The following is a 26901-nucleotide window of genomic DNA, read 5'->3' as shown; positions in this document are numbered from 1 at the left end:
CGCGCACGTTCATGGCTCCCCAACATGGCTTTCAGCCCAGCGATGGCCTATTACCAAAGGACCTCCATAGACAAGACTGCCATTGCGCTTCCTACGCCTGCACGCTGGTCGGTCACCAGAGCTCCACCGCCAGCTGTCAGCCGTGTAAATAACATGCTTCCCGCCCAGCCTCACGGGACAGCCAGGGACACCCGAGCCCTGCCACTTGGACAAGTCTCCCTGGCCACGTGCCCTCGGTTTTCACGCGCGGCGGTGCCGGGTGGCCGGGAATCGGTGGCCTTACTCTGGTGAAGGGGATGTGAGCGGCTGCCTCCCGAATGTTGGTGTATGCAGATTCCAGAACGATCAGGTCCACCTGGTTGCCTTGGAAACAGTAAGGAGGGAGGAGACTCATCAGGCGAGGGACCATTCGACATCCTTTGCGCTGCCTCTGTGCCTCCCACCTGCATGACTCACTGCTCCACAGGCCCCGCCCCCTCAAGCCCCGCCCCCCGCAAGTTAGAGAGTCAAGTCTATGAAAGCCAGATGCTCTCATGTGCCGAGCGGCTGTTTTATTCCTCCACCCCTCCCCACAACAGATTAGACATAGGCCCTTGTTCTGCCACTATTCAGGGGCTCCACCTAATGCCTGAAACGAGGCCTGCTCCGCTGTGGGGCCTTTCCAGGGACTACAATGAGCGGGGGATCAGGCCCCCTCAGCTGCATATTGAGAAAATGGAAGAGGCTCGGAACATCTTCAAGTTACCTCAACTTCTAGGGCTGCCCCAGACAGCACTGGGCAGCTGCTCTCTGCTCCCTTGGCACCGCCCAACTCTCCCACCCCGGCCCCCCCAGGCAACACCAGAAGTACAGCGCCCTCCAGCGAGTCCTGGCTGATGCCCTCGGAGCAGACCCTAGCCAGCGTAGGGTAGAGCAACCATGGGGCTTGTCTGAGTTTGGCCACGACCACAGGGAGCCGTGACGGCCTCTTGCTCTTCCCAGCTCATGGGCGAGTTCACGGTGATGAATATTGGCAAATTACCTCTTTCTTCAAGAAGTTTTCTAGCCACATTTGTGGCTACCCTGTGAGAAAGGAAAGATCAGTCAGGGAACACAGGGCGGGGCATTTTAAACAAAGAGATGAATCGATTAAGGCCAGAACTGACCACTGGGTTCATCTCACTTGATCTCCCACATAACAGCCCCCCGGACATCCCTGAATCAATTCCTATCCTAAGACCAAACAGTTGTGATTGAAATAGAACTTTTCAGAAAGATCCAATCTTGACCTATGTATTTCCAGGCATAGAGCAGCCATCATGACCCTTGGCCAATTGTTCCAATGGTTAATTACCCTTTTATTTCTAGTCCAAGTTTTTCCAGCTTAGTCTTCCAGCCCTTGGTTCTTGTTTTATCTTTCTCTGATAGACTGGAGACTCCTCCATCACCCAGACAGCCCTTTTAACTAGGGGTCTCAAACTCAATTTAGTCCTTCTCGTGACTCTTCTCCGAGCCCTCTCCAATTTTTCCAACATCCTTCTGCAACTGACAACTCCTGAGCTAGTCCAGCAGTGGTCACACTAGTACCAGATACAGAAATAAAATAACCTCCGCTCGATTCAGGATTCCCCCGTTTATACAGCCAATGCTCACAGGAACATTTTTGGCTACGGGATTGTAAGTAGGGCCCAGAACCAATTGCCGAGGAACCCACTTAAAAATCCCCTCTCAAAGATAATTCCCCGTTTACGCGTCAGCCAGCTAGCCTTCTCCATTTTGGGGCACCATGAATTGGTATCTTTCTAGTTTCTTACACAAGATGGTATATGGTGCTTAGAACTCAAATGCCTGAGACGTTTGTATCACAGCAGCGTTACCTTGGTCAACTACAAGAAAGAGTTGGAAAAATCCATTTGCCCGTGTTAACTGGCATAATTCTATTACTTTATTGTAACACGTCATTAGCTACACGTGTCGCTAGGAGGACAGCTGTCACTCACAGGTCTATAGTTACTCAGAACAGCGGTTCCCAACCTGCAAAACCATTCACAAACTTTTGGTGGACCGGTAACATCTTATTTGCATATTAGCATATTCACTATGCAAACAACAAATATGCAAATAAAATGTTACCAGTCCACCAAAAGCCCCAGCCTCCAGAACCCCCCCGTGCCAGACCTAACCCCTAGAGCCCCCTACTCCTCCACTACCCCCCGGCTCCAGCCACTGACCCCAGAGTCCCCTGCACCCAGCTACCCCCAATGCCAGCCCCCCATCCCAAATGTCTCAGTGCCAGCCCCCGCCCCTTAGAGCCCCCCCAGACACTCCCAGTGCCAGCCTCCTGTTTCCAGAGCCTCACTGCACCCAACTCCCCCAGAGCCCCCCCCCGCACCAGCCCCCAATATTAGACCAATCCCCAGGGCCCCACAGTGCCAGTCCTGCCCCCACAGCCTCCCCACTACGGGCCCCACAGTGTCTGCTCCCAACCCCAGATGCCCCAATGTCAGCCCCCTGCCTCTTAGAGCCCCACACCCTTAAAGCTTCCCTACTAGCCCTACCCCCAGAACCAGTCCCCCCCCCCCCCACTCCAACACTAGCCTCACCCCCGGAGCCCCGAAGTGCCTGCCCCGCCCCCTCACCTAGCCTTGTGCTGCCTCCCAGCCAGCAGCCGAGCGCTGCTGCCCAGCTTGCGGCTGTTCTACAGCTGCCAAGCTGGGCTCCGCATGACCCCCTGCTGCGTAGCAAAGTGCTCTTCCACGGCCGAGAAGAGACCCTGCCCCTGCCTGGCCAAACGGCGGGGCAGGACACGCCTTTCCCAACAGCTGCGGAGGGAGCGGCGTAACCCAACCCCGGCCTGGCAGCAAGCAGTCTCGGTTCAGCAGTTGAGAATCGCTGACTCAGAACATCCCATTTACCCCTTAACACGTGGGCGCAACTTTAGCATCCTTCCAGATGTCTGGCCCAGGACCGGATTCCTCCTTCAGGCAAGCGATGGAGTTCAGTGCCTTAGAAGTCAGGGTCCAGCTAGACTACAAGGCTGTGTCTAGACTGGCCAGTTTTTCCGGAAAATCAGCCGCTTTTCCGGAAAAACTTGCCAGCTGTCTACACTGGCCGCTTGAATTTCCGCAAAAGCACTGACTTCCTACTGTAAGAAATCAGTGCTTCTTGCGGAAATACTATGCTGCTCCTGTTCAGGCAAAAGTCCTTTTGCACAAAAGGGCCAGTGTAGACAGCTCAGATTCGTTTTCCCCAAAAAGCCCCGATCGCGAAAATGGCGATCGGGGCTTTTTTGCGCAAAAAAGTGCTTTTGCGGAAAAGTGTCCGTGCCAATCTAGACGCTCTTTTCCGAAAATGCTTTTAACGGAAAACTTTTCCGTTAAAAGCATTTCCGGAAAAATCATTCCAGTCTAGACGCAGCCCTAAGTGTTTGTCAGGAAAAGGTACACCAAATGCACTCTGCATTTGGCGTACTTTTTCCCAATTCTTTTGTTGGAAGAGGCTTTTCCGACATTTGGCCCATCTAGACTGGGCCAAATGTCGGGGGAAAAAACCTCTTTCAGAAGCCCCCTTCTTCCTTGTGGTACGAGGAATACAAGGGCTCCTGAAAGAGCGTGTTTGCTCTTCCGCTCTTTTTTTTTTTTTTTTGCGCACAGAAGAGCAGATGCGTTCCCTGGACGCAGCAGAGTTTTTTCAGGATACCGTTGGTAACCCGAAAAACCCCGCAGTCTAGCCATACCCTCACCAAAGAAGTGTGACCAGAAAGACAAACGTTCCTACTAAAAACAAGGCCCACTGGGCGAAACGGGATCCGGCATGGCTTGCCTCGATTCAAAGGGAGTTCCAGCAACAGCCGAGCTGAGGGGAGATTCCCCGTTACGTGTTTGCAGTTAAAACCCACCCTAGTGCAGCGACACGCGTCTGGCCACCCACACATCTACACGCCAATAGACGGGATGCTTCCCCGCAACCCCTAGACTCTCCATCCCTCGTCCCCAGCACCCCACTTACCCGCTCCCCAAGGAATGTCCCCAGACGGCCACGGTGCTATTTCCGCTGCGGGCTTTTACCCAGTCATAGAGGAACAGGGCGTCTGTGGTGAATCCCGTCTCACTGGGGTAGCCAGTGGAGTCCCCGTACCCTGGGGTGAGCAGATGAGGAGGTTACCAAGGGAACAATTTTTTTTTTTTAAATTGTGGAACAGCCTCAGGTTGGGGTGGACGTTTACCTCTGTAGTCGAGAGCCAGGATGTGGAAGCCAGCACCGCTCAGCGCCTGTTTAAGAGATCAAGCGGCGTTACACGGCACGGGACGGGCTACGGCAGCCAAGGTATTTCTTGCACAAAGCGCACAGCTACCGGAGGGCGCTAGAAGAACCAGCGCACGGCGGAGCAGCCCCACGCCATGAAAAGAAGGGATTGGTACCAGCTAGAGCAGCGGTTTTCAAGCGATGGGTGGTGACCCAGTGGGGGGGAGAGATGTTGGACACTGGGTCTCGGTGCTGCAAAGGGATCAGGTGAGCAGTGTGGGGGGCTAAGGCAGCTCCCTGCCTGTCCTGGCACTGCAGACTATACTGTGCCCCAGAAGCAGCTGCAACAGACCCGACTCCTAGGTGGGGGGGGGGGCAGGGAGAGCGCAGGGCTCCGTGCACTGCCCGTGCCCTGAGCACTAGCTCCACACTCCCATTGGCTGGGAACCTGCTGCCGGCTGCTTCTGGAGGGCAGCATGGTGTGTGCTGCCAGGAGAGGCAGGAAGCTGCCTTAGCCCCCCACCGTTGACCGAGAGCCAGTTAAAGTAAGTCCCTTCTGCCCCAGCCCTGAACCCTAACCCCTCCTAGAGCCCAAAGCTCTCCTCCTCCACCCCATCCCAGAGCCCACATCTAGTCAAATTATATTGGGTGGCGACATCCATCTTCTTCAACTGGGTCACGAGAAAAAAAAAGTTTGAACCCCCCTGAGCTAGGACCGACTTGCCCTACAGCTAGCCATCACGCAATGCATGCAATGGGCTTGCTGGAAAGATTTAGCCCGACCCATCTTGGTTGGGGACATCTCGCTTCCTAGGCCAGCAAATATCCCAGAACGCCGCTTGTTGTACCAGCTGTTGTACCCCACACGTAGAATCTCAGAATTCTAGCACTGGAAGGGACCTCGAGAGGTCATCTCGTCCAGTCCTCTGCCCTCACAGCAGGACCCAGCACCGTCTAGACCATCCCTGCCAGGTGTCTGTCCAACCTGCTCTTACATATCTCCAGCGATGGAGATTCCACAACCTCCCTAGGCAACTTATTCCAGTGTTTCACCATCCTGACAGGAAGGAAGTTTTTCCCAGTATCCAACCTAAACCTCCCTTGCTGCAGTTTAAGCCCATTGCTTCTTGTCCTATCCTCAGAAGCCAAGGAGAACAAGTTTTCTCCCTCCTCCTTGTAACACCCTTTGAAATACTTGAAAGCTGCTCTCATGTCCCCCCTCAGTCTTCTCCTTTCCAAACTAAACAAGCTCAGTTCTTTCAGTCTTCCCTCCTAGCTCATGTTCTCTAAACCTTTCATCATTTTTGTTGCTCTTCTCTGGACCTTCTCCAAATCTTTCTTGAAATGTGGTGCCCAGAACTGGAGACACTGGGCTGTGAGAGTTTCGATACCCACTTGAATTGGTCTGACCTACCTTCATCAAGGAAACTCTGTGCCCAGAAGCCCTGTAAGAGAGTTGGGGGGGAAAAAATAGCTTTAACAAGGATTCATTGATTCTAAGAACACATCCTCTTTAGGGGGGGCACCGGATTATAGGCAAAGGGCAGAATAGAAGTCATGACACTTCTTTGACAACAAAAAGTTGTTTTTAGAACTTGTGGCGCTCTCCGTGGTCATGGGCCGGCTCCACCCCCTGGAAGGGGCAGGGGTGGGGACTAGCCTCTCGCCAGAGTTGTCTGGGGCCGGAGGCTTTGAAGTAAAAACACAGCGAAGGGCTCGCGACTCCCGGCCCTGCTGCTACCGTGTCACCGAGGCTATTTAAAAGGTTCGCGGCTCCGGCCTCTGCTAGGGTAGCACCGCCAGTGGGAGCCGGGAGCCATTTAAATAGGATCCTGCTGCTTGAGCCTGGAAAGTCAGTGGCACGGGCAACAGGCTATAAATAGGAAGCCGCCAGATGCCGTCCGCGGGCCGGATTCGGATGCCGGGCCGCATCTTGCCCAGCCCTGAGCCAAACTATTCCTGCCTGCAGCAGGTGATCCCGGATGTCAGTTACGACCCACACACTATACCCGACAAAATCAGACTAATGCTACATTTGCAGGTTTCTGTTCATCACCTGTTGCCTCCACTGCCGTGGAGATAAATTATAACCGGATTATCGTCTGCAAGAGCTTCTTCATACCAGCTGTGGTCCTTCCCTTGAGCCTCTGTCCCCCTGCTGGCAGGCAACACATGCCTAAAAGAACCAAGAGCCTGTAATTAACCGAGCTCGATCGTGTACATCTGGAGTTTCCATTTCAGGCCAAAGGAGACGTGCTACTGATCCATGCATCAGACGCTAGGAAGATTTTTTTAAAAGGCTCAGAGAGGTTGTGGTGTTAGTTCTGTGGCACCCAAAAACGAACCAATATATAGGTCGGTGAGCTTGAGGAAGTGGGTTTGACCCACGAAAACTCTTGAGCCTAGATATTGGTTTGTCTCTAAAGTGTCACGGGACTGCTTGTTTTCAAAATCAAATAACTGTGTTTAGTTAACGGCCTTCAAAACCTGGGCAAGCAGAGCCTCTTGTTACCCCGAGTCCAGCCATTTCTCTGTTCACTTCTCTACACGAAATACCCTTTTGCAAAGAGGAACAAACTGTTTGTATTTGGTCTGTCTTTAATTCAGACAGAGCGAGGCATAATCTGGCCGGCCTCCTTCACCCAATCTTCCTCCTAGACCCCACACTCCTCCCTGCACCCCACTCGCTTCCCCCAAGCTCCCGTCTGCACCCAACCTCCGTCCCAGACCCCGTTGCTCCTCCATCATCATGGACGTGGGCGGCCCTCGACCATTTTCCAAATTCTTGGGAGTGGCCCCTCCATCAAAAATTATTGCCCATCCCTGCTATAAAGCAACATCAATTCTCGGTTTTAAAAATAGCTACGTTTTCCCAGCCCAGTGGCCACGAGCTACACCGTGATCAGTGAGCCAGAGAAAGGGCTTTGAATACATGCCTTGGGAGACCGCGAATAGGAATAACGGGGACCAACGCACGTACGGCTCTGCAGCACTCCGCTGCTCATGGACATTCAGGACAGATTTCCTCTGCCGTGCCCGTAGGCGCATGGACATTGTACGCTTACTGCCGCCCTTTGGGGCGCATGGGCAGGAGGTTAGAGATCAGACTCTCTAGCCCTGTTCATGCAGGATTGTGCGCACAGACCGATTGGGTGCCTGACGTATCAAGGCCTTTGCATCCAGACACGACGACTGGTTTTATGATCACGACTACAAAGCACATCCTGGAGATCAGGAGGAGCTTACAGCTTTGCTTCAGCGCTCAAGCTTTTTGTGGCATCCTGCAAGAATAAGGATTTAGCTGGAGAATCTAGAAAGTTTACGCAGAGACAGATTTTTTTCATGGTGTACCACACGGTAGCTGGGTGTGTCAACGACTGCTGTCATTTGAGATTGGAAAAGCATAGAAGTAGGGCAGTAAGGGGGTAACCGTTTTAACGGTTAACTGAGAAGCATCCGTTTCCATTTCGGTTACACGTTGGCTCCTGCTTCCAGGCTATGTCTAGACTGCCGAGTTCTTTCGGAAGACGCTTTTCTGGAAGAGATCTTCTGAAAAAACGTCTTCCAAAAGAGGCGTCTACACAGCAAAAGAGCATTGAAAAAGTGCATTTTTCAACAGATAGCGTCCACACCGAATGGATGCTCTCTCGCATTTCAGCTGTGATTACTATGGACGGAGTGGCCACCAGGGCACCTGTGATTTTTCCTCTTCTTGCAAAAGAATTCCCTTTTCCCCGTCCACACACGCCTTTTTCCTCGTAGAAAAAGGCTTTTTCCTCATAGAAAAAGTTTTACCAAAGTTGGAAAAACCCCTCTGTTCTTTCGATTGCAGTGTGAACGTAAGTGACGTTTTTCCGAAAAAACTCTCCAGTGTAGACATACCCCCAGAAAGCCGGCTGTCACCTCACGCTGCGGGTTCTGCAGTGTAAAGTTGTACTGCAGAGCCTGCAGCGAAGCCGGCTCCCTGGACACAGGGCCGACAGCCAAGAGATAAGCTGGCTCCCCGGCACGTACCTGCTCCTGGCTGCCTGCCCCGCTCCTGGGAGCTGGCTGCACTGAGGTGCCGCAGTCTGCATAAGATTGATACAGCAGAGCCCGCTATGTGTGCAGCCACAAGGATTTTTAATGGTTACACAGTGACATCTTTACCCAATTGTTTGCATCCCTGCTTCGGAGTCAGACCTCCCCCAGGTGTCTTACAGCCCACGGGAATCAGAACGCATCTGGCGGTCAGCAGCGCTCTACTCACCACACGCCAATGGAGACCTCCGGCTCGGGGGTGAGATAGAAGTTGACAGTGTGGTTCAGCCACAATTCCGGCTTCCCAAGTTCCACAAAGGGGAAGGCCACTGAGAAAGACAAGGCACAAAATATTACGTGGGGAGTTCTCCCCCTCCAGAGCTGCACTGAGCCCATTCGCAGCTTGGCAGAAAACCTGCGCAGTGTGTAAGCGAGGACTTCACGGTGAAGAAATGGAGTTGTTTACCTGGCCTTGCTGTGAGGCGACAGCCCACTAATCCAGAGGAATTGCCAAGGCGTGATCATAGAATCATAGGACTGGAAGGGACCTCGAGAGGTCATCGAGTCCAGCCCCCTGCCCTCAAGGCAGGACCAAGCTCCGTCTACACCATCCCTGACAGATGTCTATCTAACCTGTTCTTAAATATCTCCAGAGAGGGAGATTCCACCACCTCCCTTGGCAATTTATTCCAATATTTGACCACCCTGACAGTTAGGAATTTTTTCCTAATGTCCAATCTAAACCTCCCCTGCTGCACTTTAAGCCCATTACTCCTTGTCCTGTCCTCAGAAACCAAGAGGAACAAATTTTCTCCTTCCTCCTTGTGACACCCTTTTAGATATTTGAAAACCGCTATCATGTCCCCCCTTAATCTTCTTTTTTCCAAACTAAACAAGCCCAGTTCATGAAGCCTGGCTTCATAGGTCATGTTCTCTAAACCTTTAATCATTCTTGTCGCTCTTCTCTGGACCCTTTCCAATTTCTCCACATCTTTCTTGAAATGTGGCGCCCAGAACTGGACACAGTACTCCAGCTGAGGCCTAACTAGTGCAGAGTAGAGCGGCAGAATGACTTCACGAGTTTTGCTTACAACACACCTGTTGATACAACCTAGAATCATATTTGCTTTTTTTGCAACAGCATCACACTGTTGACTCATATTCAACTTGTGGTCCACTATGATCCCTAGATCCCTTTGTGATGCATAATTTCTTTGTGCTGTTGTAACTAGGGATGCCGAGGGGCAATCGAGTACTTGATTAACCAATAAGTCTGGGCTTATTTAATCTTATGGAGTACACACGTACACACACGTACACCCTGCTGTATCAGAGGCAGCAAGGGGAAGGGAGCAGGAGCCAGTGCAGGGGGAGCCGGCTTCTAAGCTGGCTCCCCACAAGCACCGGATCCATGAAGCTGCCTGCCTCCCTGATACACAGGCAGCAGCATGGGGGGGGGTGGGGCAGACAGGAGGGAGCCGGTACATGCAGGAAGCCAGCTTTCAAGCCACCTCCCTGCGTGTACTGGCTCATGTGAGCCGCTTGCCCCCTCCTCCCCGCCCCATGCTGCTGCCTCTCTATCAGAGGAAGTAGTACTGGAGGGGAGGAGGTGGGAAGGTGGGAGCGGATATGCTTGGGGACCTGGCTTTTAAGTCACTTCTCCTTGCGTGCTGCCTCTGGGGAGCCACCTATCCCCCTCCCCACGCTGCTGCCTCTATCGGCTCTGGCTCACCGCAGAAAGAGGCTGCTCCTTGAGATGCCGGTGCAGCTACTGTCTGCTCGGAGTTCCCCTCCCCTGTCGACAGGGGCTGCTGCCATCCAGAGCTGCTGCCTCTGATAGGGTACGTCTACACTGAATCCCTAGTTCGGACTAGGGATGCAAATGGAGACGACCGAAGTAGTTAATGAAGCGGGGATTTAAATATCCCGCGCTTCATTAACATGATCTTGCCGGCGCGCTAGTTCGAATCACAGCTGATTCAAACCAGGAAGTGCGCGCCAGGACGCGTTAGTTCGGACTAAAGCCCTTAGTCCGAACTAATGTTACCATCACTAAAGTAATTGAAACGGGTGTGATTATATTGTATGATGTTGCCCAATAAAATCCTCAGAATTTTAAAACCGCGTGCACAGAATGTTTAAACGTTTTGGTGCAGAATTCCCCCAGGAGTTATAGATGGAATGCTATCCGGTAGGTCGGGCCAATTATGGATCTTCCAGCACCCACCTTCACCTGAAGACACACAGTTATCAACCCCAATGCATTTCTCATCCTGCCAAACTTGTTACCCCGCAGAAGGGTTGCCAACCTACCCCTCACCCCCATGCGGCTTCAAGGTTTTAGTTCACATCCCAGCAATCTTTTGAAATTAGCCAGGATCCCCCAAAGAAGCACTTTCAGTCTCAGCGCTTTGATGTACTTTTCTCTGTAGCGTTGAAATGAGTCCAACATCGTGCATGTTTGCTCTTTGGTCATTGAGAAAGAAGCACACGAGGGCTTCCGCACACAATTTCTCAGCCACACAAGTCCGGGGGAGGAATACTTACGGATATTGAGAAAGACAAACTTGTTCAGCAGCGCAGGAAAGAGACGCACAAGGAATGGTACGGAGACGTAAATAACGAGGAGATGCAGGACTAGGGTGCTGAATAACCGGGACGACCGACTCCTGAAAGGCAAATAAGCCCCGTTCATACACAGTAGAAGAAAACAATACTTAAGACTTTAGTTGAAGGTTTCATAGGACGCGGGGGAGAGGGGGATGAGAATAGTTGGGCCAAGTCTTTAGCTTAGGGCCATGAATGAAAAAGAGGCCTAGAGCTTCGCAGAGGTGGGAATGTTCAGATTCTTGAAAAAGCTATTTGAAGAGAAGTCACTTGCCCATCCGGCGCTGGAGATCTCTCCGAGCTCACCAGTTGCTAGGGTAACGGTTGTGCTGTACAGCAGCATGGCCGCCTGCAGAGACTCCAATTAACCTGGCTTTTGTCCTCTAGGTGATGCCGGGAAAATGATCCTCGGGTCTTTCAAGAGGAGCATTTATTAGCTGGAGCACTCAAATTTACAGAAGGCAGGCTATGCACAAGGCAAAGGACTTCAGTATTCCTAGCATGGACTCTCAATAGCGTCTCCTTTCATGAGGCAACGAGTAAGTCCCGATTAGTGAACTTCAATAGCTTCAGGAGCAGCTGAACATAAGTCCGAGGTGTCACTGGTAAATGAGCAAAGCAGACGCAGACAGTGTGGTCCATAGTCACACCTTCCAACGGGGACAAGCCAGCATCTGCTATGCAGCGTTCTAAAACGGCGCCACGAGGCCTACTGTTTCCAAGGTATGTTTGTAAGGACGGCCGTCAGGCTTGCTTGGGATGTTAGCATTATCCCAAAATGCTTTCAGTGGGCCTCCCGTATCATGTTAGTGGGGGTGGCCCAGTTACCTCCGTGACACTACAGATTTCCTGAGAAAACTACAATGCATAGGTGATCTTCCAGAAAACACCATCCCAGCCACCATGGATATAGAGGCTCTCTACACAAACATCCCACATGCAGATGGAGTACAAGCTGTCAGGAACAGTATCCCTGATGATGCCACAGCACAACCGGTGGCTGAACTCTGTGAATTTATCCTCACACACAACTATTTCAGATTTGGTGACAACATATACCTCCAGACTAGTGGCACTGCTATGGGCCCCCGCATGGCCCCACAATACGCCAACATTTTTATGGCTGACCTGGAACAACGCTTCCTCAGCTCTCGTCCACTTACACCCCTTCTCTACCTACGCTACATCGATGACATCATCATCTGGACCCATGGAAAGGAGACTGGAAGAATTTCACCATGATTTCAACAGCTTCCACCCCGCCATCAACCTCAGCATGGACCAATCTACACGGGAGGTCCATTTCCTGGACACCACGGTACAAATAAGTGACGGTCACATCAATACCACCCTATACTGAAAACCTACCGACCGCTATACTTACCTGCATGCCTCCAGCTTCCATTCCGGACACACCACATGATCCATTGTTTACAGCCAAACACTGAGGTACAACCGCATATGCTCCAAACCCTCAGACAGAGACCTACACCTACAAGATCTTCAACAAGCATTCTGTAAACTGCGATACCCACACGAGGAAGTGAGGAGACAGACTGACAGAGCCAGACGTGAACCCAGAAGCCTCCTGCTACGGGACAAGCCCAAGAAAGAAACCAACAGAACACCACTGGCCATCACCTACAGTCCCCAGCTAAAACCTCTCCAACGCATCATTAGTGATCTACAACCCATCCTGGACAATGATCCCTCCCTTTCACAGGCCTTGGGAGGTAGGCCGGTCCTTGCCCACAGACACCCCGTCAACCTGAAGCATATTCTCACCAGCAACTACACACCGCACTATAATAACTCGAACTCAGGAACCAATCCTTGCAACAAACCTCGGTACCAACTCTGCCCACATATCTACACCAGCAACACCATCACAGGACCTAACCAGATCAGCCATACTGTCTCTGGTACGTTCTCCTGCACATCCACCAACGTAATATATGCCATCATGTGCCAACAATGCCCCACTGCTATATACATCGGCCAAACAGGACAGTCCCTACGTAAAAGAATCAATGGACACAAATCTGATATTAGGAATGGCAACATACAAAAACCTGTAGGGGAACACTTCAATCTTCCTGGACACACAATTGCAGATCTAAAGGTAGCAAAAAAACTTCAGGACCATACTTCAAAGAGAAACTGCTGAGCTACAGTTCATCTTCAAGTTTGACACCATCAACTCTGGATTAAACAAAGATTGTGAATGGCTCGCTAACTACAAAAGCAGCTTCTGCTCTCTTGGAATTCACACCTCCAGATCAGCTGCTAGAAGTGGCCTCATCCTCCTTGATTGGATCCACCTCGTCATCTCCAGCCTGATCCTGGCCTGCATATTTATACCTGCCTCTGGGAATTTCCACTACATGCATCTGACGAAGTGGGTCTTTGCCCACGAAAGCTTATGCTCCTACACTTCAGTTAGTCTATAAAGTGCCACAAGACTCCTCGCCGCTTTTACATAAAAACAGCCAGACTGGGTCAGACCATAGGTCCATCCAGCCCAGTGTCCTGTCTGCCCACAGTGGCCAATGCCAGGTGTCCCAGAGGGAGTGAACCGAACAGCTAATGATCAAGTGATCCCTCTCCTGCCATCCATCTCCACCCTCTGACAGACAGAGGCTAGGAACAGCATTCCTTACACATCCTGGCTAATAGCCATTAATGGACTTAACCTCCATGAATGTATCAAGTTCTCTTTTAAACCCTGTTACAGTCCTAGCCTTCACAACCTCCTCAGGCAAGGAGTTCCACAGGTTGACTGTGTGCTGTGTGAAAAAGAACATCCTTTTGTTTTAAACCTTCTGCCTATTAATTTCATTTGGCGGCCCCTAGTTCTTGTATTATGGGAACAAATAAATAAATTTTTCTTATTCACTTTCTCTACACCACTCATGATTGTATAGACCTCTATCATATCCCCCCTCAGTCTCCTCTTTTCCAAGCTGAAAAGTCCCAGTCTCTTTTAATCTCTCCTCATATGGGACCCGTTCCAAACCCCTAATCATTTTAGTTGTCCTTCTCTGAACTTTTTCAAATGCCAGTATATCTTTTTTGAGATGAGACCACATCTGTACGCAGTATTCAAGATGTGGGCGTACCATGGATTTATATAAGAGCAATAACATATTCTCCATCTTATTCTCTATCCCTTTTTTAATTACTCCTCACATCCTGTTTGCTTTTTTGACTGCCGCTGCACGCTGTGTGGACGTCTTCAGAAAACTATCCACAATGACTCCAAGATCTCTTTCCTGATTAGCTGTAGCTAAATTAGCTGCCCCCCCCATCATATTGTATGACTTACAGTGACTTGTAGGATTGCCAGTGATGAAAGCAGAAATGAAGCTATTTACATAAAGATGGAAGTCCTGGGAGTGCCAAGATTAAGACCAGAATTGGGTTCTGGAATGTACGTACCATTATGAAACGGGTAAGCTTGCACAGATTACAAATGAAATGAGACGCTACAGACTACATATTCTTGGTATCAGTGAGAGTAGATGGATTGGATCAGGAAGAATAAAGACTAGTACTGGTGAAACAGTCCTTTTTTCTGGAAGGGATGAGGACCACCACCATGAGGGAGTAGCTAACATCCTGAAGAAAGGAACAGAGAAGCGTTTGCTGGAATGGAAAGGTTTTTAAAATCACCACGCTTGTTTGTGGTAAATATCATGCCAGTACAAGTGTCCCTGTCATGGTCAAACAAGGAAATCTACTTACAACAGAGGGAACAAGAGGTTCATTGGGCAGAATATTTTCAGGAAGTTCTAAACAGGCCACCACCAGAAGAAGCAGCCGATAGTCTAGAAGAGGAAATAGACTTGACACAAATACTGCTCCACCAAAAATGGAAGAAATTAGCATGGCAATAAGATCCTAAAGAATGGTAAAGCTCCAGGACACGATAATCTCAATGCTGAATTGTTCAGAACTTGCAGCCACTATTCTCCATATTTTTTGGCCAAGAATAATTTCAAATCAGGACCTGCTTGCGCGGTGTCAACAAGAGGACATGGCCACCATCATTATGAAAAGATGCTGGAGATGGATTGGGCACGTGCTCAAGCGAGATGGAAGCTCCATCACAAAGACTGCTGTGCACTGGACCCCTGAAGGGAAGCGGAAACAAGGACGACCCAAGACAACATGGCGCTGGACCACTGAAGTAGAAATGAAGAGCATGAATTACGCATGGGGCACTCTTAAGAGGCTGGCCAGAGACAGACAGAAGCGGAGGACCTTTGTTGCTGCTCTATACACCAATGGGCATGAAGGACGATGATGCTGATATTGTATGTATAGTTGGGGTTATTTTCCCCAACGTTTATAACTTTACACTTATCCACGTTAAATTTCATTTGCCATTTTGTTGCCCAGTCACATAGGCTGTGTCCAGACTCAGGGTTTTTTTCGAAAAAAGCCTTTTTTCGAAAAAACCTCACCTGCATCCAGACTCAAGCCGCGTTCTTTCAAAATTAAATCGAAAGAACGCGGCTTTTCTTTCGATGGCGGTAAACCTCATTTCACGAGGAAGAACGCCTTCTTTCGAAAGTTCCTCTTTCGAAAGAAGGCATTCTTCAATGTAAATAGGGCTTCTTCGAAAGAGAGCATCCAGACTCACTGGATGCTTTCTTTCGAAAAAGCAAGCCGCTTTTTCGAAAGTTCAACGTGCAGTCTAGACGCTCTCTTTCGAAAGAGGCTCTTTCGAAAGTATCTTTCGAAAGAGCCTCTTTCGAAAGAGGCTTGCAGTCTAGACATAGCCTTAGTTTGGTGAGATCTTTTTGAAGTTCTTCACAGTCTGCTTTGGTCTTAACTACCTTGAGCAGTTTAGTATTGTCTGCAAACTTTGCCACCTCACTGTTTACCCCTTTCTCCAGATCATTTATGAATAAGTTGAATAGGATTGGTCCTACAACTGACCCTTGGGGAACACCACTAGTGACCCCTCTCCATTCTGAAAATTTACCATTTATTCCTACCCTTTGTTTCCTGTCTTTTAACCAGTTCTCAATCCATGAAAGGATCTTCCCTTTTATCCCATGAAAACTTAATTTACGTAAGAGCTTTTGGTAAGGGACCTTGTCAAAGGCTTTCTGGAAATCTAAGTACGCTATATCTACTGGATCCCCCTTGTCCAGATGTTTGTTGACCCCTGTCACGTTACTGGATTTTAAGGGGAGTAGCCAGATCACTACTACACTCCTGAGGGGTGTTTGCCCCAAAAATTGATACAAAGGGGGTCATGTGAGGTGTCAAATGAAAGCTTATGGTCTACAGATTCTTTATATGCTATTCATATACCTGTATAATGTCTGCGCGTGAAGTTATAAATATGGACTCTGTGTTGATGCTGAAAGATTCTCTGTCTGAGGCAGAGCAATGGGCTGGGAATGTTTGCCCATGGACATGCTAATGAGCAAAGCTCCAGGGAACAATGGACCCCTGGAGGCCAAAGACACAGCTGGCCACTGGCCATGTGACTCTTCAGCTTGGAAGAAGCCAGGAGGGGATATAAATATGCCACGTGGCCGACTCCATCTTCGTACTCAGCTCTTCATCCCAGAGGCTAGAGTGCAGGGATCGAGGAGCCAGAAAGAACTGTGGACCCATCCTGACATAGGGTGTACACCAAAGACTTTTAAACCAGCAGTTATAACATCTCTGCTGCAAGCCTGCATCAAGAACTGGGAGATTCGATGCATGTAATGTATGATACTTTAACAACCTTACTCTCATGCTTTTCTTTCTTTTAATAACAAACCTTGTTAGATTCTAAAGGATTGGCTCAGCGTGATCTTGTGGGTAAGGTCCAGACTGTATATTGACCTGGGATCTGTGGCTGGTTTCTTGGAACCAGACAGAACTTGTTCAGGGTAGATGAGATTGGGCTCTAAGACCCCCCACCTGTGTATGAGGCCCGGGGCCATATGGGGCACGGATATTGCTGGAGTGTCAGAGGGGTTTTTGCTCGTGAGGCTTCTGGCTGGCTAGGCAGGAAGCTGAAGCGCTCTGTGGGACCGGTTTGTGGCCTATTTGGGAAGGTCTCCAGTCTGGGGGCTGTAGAGAGCCCCGCATTTGAGCAATTCGCCCTGAGCGGATGCCCTCAGCTGTGCCCAGACCCGGCCTGTCACAACCCCTTCAAAGAACTCTAATAGATTAGCAAGATGTGATTTCCCTTTGCAGAAACCATGTTGACTTTTGCCCAACAAATTATGTTCTTTTACGTGTCTGAAAATTTTATTCTTTACTATCGTTTCAACTAATTTGCCCGGTACAGATGTTAGACTTACTGGTCTGTAATTCCCGGGATCACTTCTAGAGTCCTTTTTAAATATTGGTGTTACATGAGCTATCTTCCAGTCATTGGGTACAGAAGCGGTTTTAAAGGATAGGTTACAAACCATAGTTAATAGTTCTGCAAAGTGTGTCACGTAAGGTGTCATTTGTTGAGTGTGATTATCCTGCTTCTATACTTACATGCATGAAAAGTTATGAATATTATTATGTACCAGTACTAACAACAACAAAAGCATGGCTATACTGGGTCAGACCAAAAGTCCATCTAGCGCAGTATCCTGCCTTCCAACAGTCGCCAATGCCAAATGCTTTGAAGAGAATGAACAAAACAAGCAATCAAGTGATCCATCCCATCACCCACTCCCAGCTTCTGGCAAACTGAGACCAGAGACACCATTCCTAATAGCCACTGATGGACCTATCCTCCATGAATGTATCTAGTTCCTTTTGGAACCCTGTAATAGTCTCGGACAGCACAACATCTTGTGGCAGAGTCCAACAGTCTGGCTGTACATTAGCTCAGTGGTCCCCAACTTTTTGGGGCTGTTGGGCACCCAGGGCGGGGGCCACATGTGCGCCGGGTGCCGGCCACATGTGCGCCGGGTGCCCGGGGCGCAAGAATGGCTCGGACCGGCCCTGGTCACGAGACGGGCGCACATAAATGCCCTGGCGGGCTCCATGGTTCCTGCAGACACAGCATTGGGGACCACTGCATTATCTGAAGAAACACTTCCCTTTGGTTGAAGCCTGCTGCCAATCAATTTCATTGGGTGACCCTTAGTTGTCTTTTAGGAGAAGGAGTAAATAATCTTTCTGTATGTACTACCTCCACCCCAGTGAACATTTTATAGATCTCAATCATATCCCTCACTTCTTAGTCTCTGTTCCAAGCTGAAAATTTCCAGTCTTATTGATCACTCCTCATATGGAAGATGTCCCATACTGCTCTTTTCTGTACCTTTTCCTCATTAATTTTTTTTTTTTTTAGATGAGGCAATCAAATTTGCTCAGTGTTGAAGATACGGGCATACCATGGATTTATACAGAGGCAATGGGATATTTCTGTCTCATCTAGCCACACTGACATATTATCTGTTCAAGTTGATGGCCCAGTCAGGAACATTTAACTCACACCGGGTGATTAAAAAAAAAAAATCTGGTCCCCATCCCACAAGCCTTCCATTCAACACTTTAAGCCAAAATATGGATAATGGCTGCTCGTAGGAGTCAAAACATGCAAGGTCCTTTCTAACGACAAGTAGGGTGGCCAGGTGTCCGGTTTTGAACCAGACAGTCCAGTATTTGAGCTTTCTGTTCAGACACAAATGGAGAAAATAGAAATGAGAAAATCGAAACGTCCGGTATTTTCTAAATAAGACAGAATGTCGATTGTGATGTCATGTCAAGTGTGTCCGGTATTTTTGTTGAAACCCTCTGGCAACCTGACGGCAAGGACAGCGAAGCACTAGACCAGGCATCTGAGGGAAGGTTTAGAATCCCTACCCCTGGAGGTTATTCAAAACAGGCCATGCCCGGATGCTGTGTATAAATGCCTGTCCCCTCCAGCCCTACAATTCACAGAGACCAAAAGACGGGCACCGACCCACTCGAGAGTACAAGGAAACAGCATGACAACTTTGGCAACAGGGAACAGTCACAACTGTTAGGAATTCTCTCAGATACAGGATAGCTCAGTGGCTTGAGCATTGGCCTGCTAAGGATTGAACTCACAACCCTGGGCTTGACGGGGCTATTTAGCAATCCGGGGTAAATCTGTCAGGGATGGTACTTGGTCCTGCCATGAGGGCAGGGGCTAGACTTGATGACCTCTTCCAGCTCTCTATGAGATGGGTATATCTCCCTATATTATTAACACACCAAGGGCCCACCAGGAGTCAAGTTTTTGCAGGCCTCTATTATGAGGAGTGAGGTGAAGGAGATGAGGGAGGTTACTTGACGGATGTTTGGGGGAGGCCTCCTCCCACATTTGAGGGGCAGCCGAGGAGAAACCAGGAAGGGGCTTGTTAGAAAGCTTAACAGGTGACACCTCCAGTTGATATCAAGGGCCCTGACAGCTCCATAGCAAACACGACCACAGATAGGCTGGGAATTGACATCCAGGGCCAAATTAACTCTTCGGGGAGCCTGGGGCTTCTAGATATTGGGGGATCCAAGGCTCTGGGGTGGGGCAAAAATTAGGAGGCTGGGGGTTGAGGCGGAAGGGTGGGTGTGGTGCAGGACATGGAGAGGGCTTTGATTGGGGGTGCAAGCTGTGGAGTGGGGCTGGGGATGAGTAGAGTTGCCAGATGGTTTCAGAAAAAATATCAGAAAAAGGACCCAACAGTTGTTAAGCAAAAACAACCACACAAACCACCCCACCCTCCTAGGAAGAGGAGGCCTGTGCTAGAAACAGGACACACGGACGTCATGACTCGCCCAAGCTGACACTGTCTGCTTCACTTCCCCCTTCCATCCCCACCCCCGTCCAAGGGGCTCAACACAGCCTGCCTCGATAGGCCCCAGCTTCAGAGGGGCTGCAGGGTGGATGCGCCCTTGGGGGGGAAAAAAAAGTGGGTGCTCAGCAGCCACAGGAAGCTGCCCTCCAATCAGCTCCTCTCTCCGCTGGTGCGCCTGCCAATCAGCTCCTCCCTCTCCCTCGGGGAAGGGGGAGGAGTGAGGGCAGGGGACACTTGGAGAGGAGGGTGGAATGGGCTGGGAAGAGACAGGGTGGGGTTTGGGGCAAGAGGAGGCGGCGGGGGGGGGGGCATTGTCTGGGGCAGATCAGGGCCCCAGCCACTCAAAGATAGCACCTGTGCTGGTTTATCTTGTTAGCCTGTGATCTTTGCAGGGCCACGACGGTCTCTTACCATTCCAAGCTGGCACGCTGGGTCCCCACTTTCCACGGGGCCCTCAAGCCAGGACCTGTTCTTAAGCAGCCACCCACCTGCATGCTACCAAAAGGCCGCAAAGTGCTGGCCAGACACTCTTCTGCTCCCGTTTCCTGCCCCGGGCCAGGCTGGAGGGGAATCTCTGCCCCCCTCCCAGCCAGAGGTGCCGACGGATTTGAAAGAGGCTTTTGCAAAAGCCCCAGCGACGCACAAGCCGCCCCGGGCATGGCTGGCCCCTTGGAGAAGCAGTGGCCGTCTTCAGAGAGTGTTTGAACACGGCGGGAGCCTGCAGCCATTACGACCCCAGGTAGAGCTCATGGCAGTTTTCTGCCCACGCCGTCAGCCTGCGCATGCAGCCCCCTGTACTGCAGGCCCCCGTTTATCCGTCTGGTTCACGCTGCTGCCGCTGAAATGCACGAACACCCCGGAGAGGATGCACGCGCTCAGAACGCCGGGAGACTTTCCACAGTCCCGCTTTGGGAGGGAAGGGTCACGCCGCCCCTGAGGGCAGGCGGCAGCTCGCAAGCACTTGACGCTGGATCATGATGCAACCGTTGAGTCAGGCACCAGGACTTCCCGTGCCACCCCTAGTCCCACACGAACGGGCATTCCAAGCAGCACGCCCGGCCTGCCCAGGAAACACGGCCCTTTCTGGAGGCCATCCCAGCCTCTGAGGGTGCTGCACGAGCAGGTCCAGGCATTGCAGCAGCGTGACAGGATGCTCATGGGAAAGCAAACAAGCTCTTTGCCAAAGCAGCCTGGCTCTACTGCTGCTCTCCATGGAGACTGGCTGAATCTCTCCGAGGCTGCCGGAGGGTTTTTCACTCCAGCCCAGCACCCTGTTAACACCCCAGCTCTGGGAGCGTTATGGAAAGCAGGGGAGAGGGCTCGCTGCTAGAGTACACCAGGCCACAGCCGGCGGTTGAGGGAAGCTAGAAAAGTCCATGGAGTTACGCCCATGGAGGCCATGGCACAACAAACAAGGGTAAAAATTCACTGTCTGGCTAAAACGGAGGGCCGATTTTCCAGGAAGCACGACAGCGTGGGTTTGCGCCAGTGCGGAAAGGAGACACGGAGGAAGAAAGGGACAGTGGCAGGAGACACAAGGCAGGCACAGAGGCAGATGTGGGGTAAACGCTATGGATGGAGGAAGAGTTTTTACAGAAGAAATGGAGACATTCATAATCAGTCTAGACCAGTGGTGGGTCGCCTGTGGCCTACAGGCTGCATGCCATCCATCAGGGTTCCACCTGCGGCCCTGGCACTCCCCCTATGCCCCACACACCAGGGCACTGGAGCCCCGCACTTACTCCTCCTTCCTCCTATCACGCCCAGAGTGCCATTAACAGGCTGAGTCGCGCTGCCTCCCTGCGGCTCCCCCTCCTTCCCAGAGCTTCAACGCCACAAACCGCCTGACTTGAGATGTCACAGGTAACAGGTTTAAAACAAACAAAAGGAAGTTTTTCTTCACACAGTGCAGTCAACCTGTGGAACTCCTTGCCACAGGGTGTTGTGAAGACCAGGAATTTTAACGGGATTCAAAAAAGAACTAGAGACACTCACGGAGGTTAGGGCTACCAATGCCAGGATGGGTAGGAATGGTGCCCCTAGGCTGTTTGTCAGAGGCTGGAAATGGGCGAAGGGGAGGGATCGCTTGATGATTCGCTGTTTGGTTCATCTAGTATAATCATTCTTATGATCTCTACTCGCCTCGCCTCCCACCCTCTCTCCCCCCTCCCCCCCGCACTTTTAGAGTCCTGTCAATCAAGCTCATTCCTTTTCCCTGGCCTAGTTTGGCCCAGTCCTTAGAGCAAAGCCCTGGAGCAGCTGCTGTACTGCATGTGTTTGTGGAGTGCCGAGCACGTCTTGGCGACTACGAATCAAACCAACAACGGCAGCATAGCACCAGAAAGGAGATCAGATGCGCTGGTCGCTCAGAAGCGTGGTAAGAATTGCTCAGACACCAAGAGGAGCCATCGTAGGCAAGACCGACTGCACTGCTGCGCCTACAGCTTGGCTAAGAGTCCATCAGCCTCGCCTGAGTGATGCAAAGCGGAAGCCATCATTAAAGGAGGGGCGGGAAGGAGGCGGAGCGGAAGCAATTATTAAAGGAGTGGGTGAGGGGTGTGGAAAAAACAAGATGGCATTGCTAGTCCATGGGAGGGAAGAGGCAAGGAAGCACCCATCAGATGAATACCAGGGAGGATTGTGAAAGCAGAAGCCAGGAGCTCTCTCATGAGCCCGTATTTCCGTGAGATTACTCACAGTCAGCTGCCTTCGATGGCAATCAATCCGACCTGTGCAGTGCAAGCGATCACTCCCCTGAAGCTGACTGAACCTCCATTCCAAAAGAAATACCGTGTCACGGGATTTCTCGCGCATCACCTCCTTATATTTAAGGCTTTCGGGTTTACATGACCCACACACCCCTGCCCCACACACACACACACACACACACACACACACACACACACACACACACACACACACACACACACACACACACACACACACACACACACACACACACACACACACACACACACACACACACACACACACCCTCTTCCACAGCAGGGAGGGGATGATCAATTATCCAACACATCCTCTGTGCCTGGCTGGGCCCACGGGACGGACTCGTCTCTTCTGCCTGGCACTGCATCTTGCCAAGGGGGGGCCGAGGGGGGCATGTGGGATCACGACCCTGCCCCAGATGTCACTCAGGACTCACACCAGTACACGGCCAGCAGCTGCCTTTTGGACGCAGGGGAGAAAGGGACAGGGAAGGATGCCCTGACCCGGGTCTTTGTGGAGCGCATCTCTCCCCACCCCGCAGCGCGGAGAAGCAGCTAATGCCAGCAGGCTGCTACTGGCCACCAACATAACCCAGCAGCCTCCTGTCCCCCAGCTACAGTGTGGGCAGGGAGGTCAGCCCCAACGCACCAGGGACCAGCACCAGAGCCTGGCCAGAGAGGTGGCTCCATGGGGAGGGGGCCTAGGGCACAGAGCAACCTTGTGCCTCCTGGGGACAGGGCCCAGAATGGTGTGTGAAGTGGCGGGGGGGGGGGGGGGGGTCAGTGGGCAAAGAGGGTGCTAATCCCCTGCCAGAGGTGGGGGGGCTGCTGTGGTGCTTGGGGCAGTAACAGGCCGGAAATCGCTCTCCCTCCCCCCTCCCGAGCTGGAATGCAATGGGGGCTGATGCACCAGCCTGGTCCCACTTGCTGCAGCTTCTCCCCCCCCCCCCCTTCAGCCACTGGATCACCCCAGTGATGGGGAGGTGGCTAGCAAGGAGGGATCCAGCCAGCAGCAGGTCCCATTGGTACCGAGCAGGGCAGGGCAGGGAGGCAGAAAACACAGGACAACTGGCCCGTTTTAAAGGAAGTGTCAGGAGACCCGCAGGAGAGCCTACATACGGGAATGTCCCTTTAAAAACGGGACATCTCGTCACCCTGCCCTTCCACATCGGGTCACCCAAGGATTCAGGAGGACGGAGTCGTTTTAAATCCTTCCTTAGAGTCGCCGGTAGAAGTACCCAGTATGCTCAGAATGTCATAGACAGCATCAAATCAGCAACTGGCTATTATTGGGGGTTGGGCGGCATGCTTTCAGCTCTGTGGGGCTCCTCCGAGCACTGTGCCCCCATTGAAACAGCTTAGCTGCGTTCATGCGACACACAGTCAACCTGTGGAACTCCTTGCCAGAGGATGTGGTGAAGACCAGGACTTTACCAGGGTTCATAAAAGAGCTAGATACATTCCTGGAGGTTAGGTCCATCAATGGCTATTAGCCAGGATGGGTAGGAATGGGGTCCCCAGCCTCTACTTGTCTGGGGCTGGAAATGGGCGACGGGAGGAATCACTGGACGAAGCCCTGCTCTGTTCACTCCCTCTGGGGTTTCTAGCATTGGCCACAGTCGGCTGACAGGATGCCGGGCTAGATGGACCTTTGCTCTGACCCAGCATGGCCACTGTAACGCAGCAGAATGGACTTGGGGGTACACACCGCAAGCCAAGCTTTCAAACCAGGCAGATAGAGCATGAAGCAAACCCCTGAACACCAGCAGAGGCAGCTACAGTCAGGGCCAGGCTGAGAGGAAATGGCACCCTGGGCAAATTTGTATTTTGCCCCTCCCCCCGCCATGCCCATGGGTGCAGCCCCCCCCCCCGCGCCTTTGCCTCTGGCCCCTTTGGGCTCCCCAGCCCTCCTGCACCCCAGCGTGACCGGACAGCATGTGTGAAAACTCAGGACCAGGGGAATAGGTGCCTACCAGACGGTCCCTAGACGGACAGGGCATTGCTCTTCAGCCCCTGTGCTCCCCGCCTGCACCCACATGGGGAAACTGACTCGCACGTGCAGACCAGCTGGCATTGCTTCCCGCCCCCCCCCCCCAGGCGGCTGGGGAGAGGCAGGTCACTTTCTCCAGCTGGGCTGGGCGAGGGGCAGGCAAGGGCGGCGGTATCTGATGCTGGGGAGGTGGTGACCTGGAGGCAGGGAGTACTCAGTATTGCTCCTCGCTCCCCTCCCCACACACAGCCCCCTTGGGGGGCACAGCAGGCTGGGGAACAAGCAGTCTCTGGGCATCACCCCCCCCCCCCCATGGGCAGGACACAGGAGAAATCTAGGGAGGCACAGCAGGGAGCCTTCCCCTTCCTCCAGAGGCACAGCGCCCAGGGCAGGGGTGAGGGCGGGGGAGAGACAGCCAGAGGCATGGGTGGGGCTGCTGGGGAAGGGCACACAGAGCCCAGGGCAGGGAAGGGATGCGGACGGGGGCGCCTGCACAGGGCCCAGGCCATGGAGATGGCTGCCAGCGAAGACGGGGGAGAAGAGGGGGGCATACAGGGCCCGGGAAGGGATGCCAGGGTGGGGGGGACCCCACACAGAGACTGGTGCATGGAGGTGGCTGCCAGCAAGGCGGGGAGGGGGAGCGCATCCTGCACAGGGCCCAGGGTGGGGGAGGGGATGCCAGAGGTAGGGGGGGCGCACGCACAGGGCCCGGGGCGGGGGAGGGAAATGCTGGGGGGGCCACACAGGGCCCAGAGGGAATGGCGGGGGGGGGACACACAGGGCCCGGGGGGGGGAAGGCAGACAGGGCCCAGGGAGGATGCCAGGTGGGGGGGGCACACGCACAGGACCCGGAGGGGGGGGGGCGAGGATGCCCGGGGGGGGGCACAGGGCCCGCGGAGGGGGGGGCGAGGATGCCCGGGGGGGGGCACAGGGCCTGAGCGGGGGGGGGAGGATGCCCAGGGGGGCACAGGGCACAAGCAGAGGGGGGAGGATGTCGGGGGGGGGCCCAGGACCCGGGGGGGAGGATGTCGGCGGGGCCCAGGGCCCAAAGGGGGGGAGGATGCCTGGGGGGGACGATGCCCGGGGGGGGGCCCAGGGCCCGGAGGGGGGGAGGATGCCCGGGGGGGGGCACAGGGCCCGGAGGGGGGGAGGCAGACAGGGCCCAGGGAGGATGCCAGGTGGGGGGGGCACACGCACAGGACCCGGAGGGGGGGGGCGAGGATGCCCGGGGGGGGCACAGGGCCCGCGGAGGGGGGGGCGAGGATGCCCGGGGGGGGCACAGGGCCTGAGCGGGGGGGGAGGATGCCCGGGGGGGGCACAGGGCACAAGCAGAGGGGGGAGGATGTCGGGGGGGGCCCAGGACCCGGGGGGGAGGATGTCGGCGGGGCCCAGGGCCCAAAGGGGGGGAGGATGCCTGGGGGGGACGATGCCCGGGGGGGGCCCAGGGCCCGGAGGGGGGGAGGATGCCCGGGGGGGGGGGGCACAGGGCCCGGAGGGGGGGAGGATGCCCGGGGGGGGGGCACAGGGCCCGGAGGGGGGGAGGATGCCCGGGGGGGGGGCACAGGGCCCGGAGGGGGGGAGGATGCCCGGGGGGGGGCACAGGGCCCGGAGGGGGGGAGGATGCCCGGGGGGGGGCACAGGGCCCGGAGGGGGGGAGGATGCCCGGGGGGGGGCACAGGGCCCGGAGGGGGGGAGGATGCCCGGGGGGGGGCACAGGGCCCGGAGGGGGGGAGGATGCCCGGGGGGGGCACAGGGCCCGGAGGGGGGGAGGATGCCCGGGGGGGGCACAGGGCCCGGAGGTTGGGAGGATGCCCGGGGGGGGCACACGGCCCGGAGGGGGGGAGGATGCCCGGGGGGGGGCACACGGCCCGGGGGGGGAGGATGCCCGGGGGGGGGCACACGGCCCGGGGGGGGGGAGGATGCCCGGGGGGGGCACAGGGCCCGGGGGGGGAGGGTGCCCGGGGGGGGCACAGGGCCCGGGGGGGGGAGGATGCCCGGGGGGGGCACAGGGCCCGGGGGGGGGCACAGGGCCCGGGGGGGGAGGATGCTCGGGGGGGGCACAGGGCCGGGACTTACCGCCTGTGCCGCGGGGGGGCCGCGGGGGGGTCTCCAGCCGCGCGCGGCGGGGGGGGCCCCTCCCCCTGGGGCCCGGGCGACGGCGCGTCCCCGCGCTCGCTGCGCCGCTTCATCCTGCGCTCTGCGCGCCCCGCGCCCGCTGCCTTATCCGCAGCACCGGCGGGGGCGGGGCCGGGCCGGCTTGGACACGCCCCCTCCGCGCTCTGGCCAATAGCACCTGTCGGGGCCGGCTTGGACACGCCCCCTCCGCGCTCTGGCCAATAGCCCCTGTCGGGGCCGGCTTGGACACGCCCCCTCCGCACTCTGGCCAGTGGCGCATGTCAGGGGCGGGGCCAGAGCGACTTGGACACGCCCCTTTCGCACCTTTTCCTGACGTACGTGCCAGGAAGGCGGGGCGATAACTCGCTCGGCCCCGCCCCCCGCCCTTGTCTCTTGCCTGACCCCTGCAGGCCGCTGCTGCTCCGGGCCGGGGGCGGGGCTG

At 53.9% G+C, this 26901-nt stretch overlaps 1 protein-coding gene across 1 annotated transcript in view; it reads right to left on the bottom strand.

Moving 5' to 3' along the window:
• The window catches only part of ABHD12B (abhydrolase domain containing 12B), a 36287-nt gene extending 9699 nt beyond the window's left edge, over window positions 1-26588 (bottom strand). The window contains exons 1-9 of the mRNA XM_075926181.1: window positions 26421-26588; window positions 10792-10913; window positions 8474-8573; window positions 6281-6400; window positions 5639-5669; window positions 4205-4250; window positions 3988-4117; window positions 1022-1062; window positions 284-363 (exon numbers count right to left, since the gene is read on the bottom strand). Of these exons, the coding sequence (XP_075782296.1) occupies window positions 284-363; window positions 1022-1062; window positions 3988-4117; window positions 4205-4250; window positions 5639-5669; window positions 6281-6400; window positions 8474-8573; window positions 10792-10913; window positions 26421-26533 (783 nt within the window). The 5' untranslated portion in view covers window positions 26534-26588. The remainder of the gene's footprint in view (window positions 1-283; window positions 364-1021; window positions 1063-3987; window positions 4118-4204; window positions 4251-5638; window positions 5670-6280; window positions 6401-8473; window positions 8574-10791; window positions 10914-26420) is intronic.
• Between the last annotated feature and the right edge of the window lie 313 nt (window positions 26589-26901).

The sequence above is a fragment of the Pelodiscus sinensis genome, chromosome 4 (genome assembly GCF_049634645.1).
Source record: "Pelodiscus sinensis isolate JC-2024 chromosome 4, ASM4963464v1, whole genome shotgun sequence".
Classification (NCBI taxonomy): domain Eukaryota; kingdom Metazoa; phylum Chordata; order Testudines; family Trionychidae; genus Pelodiscus; species Pelodiscus sinensis.
This window is presented reverse-complemented; position numbering and strand designations above follow the sequence as displayed.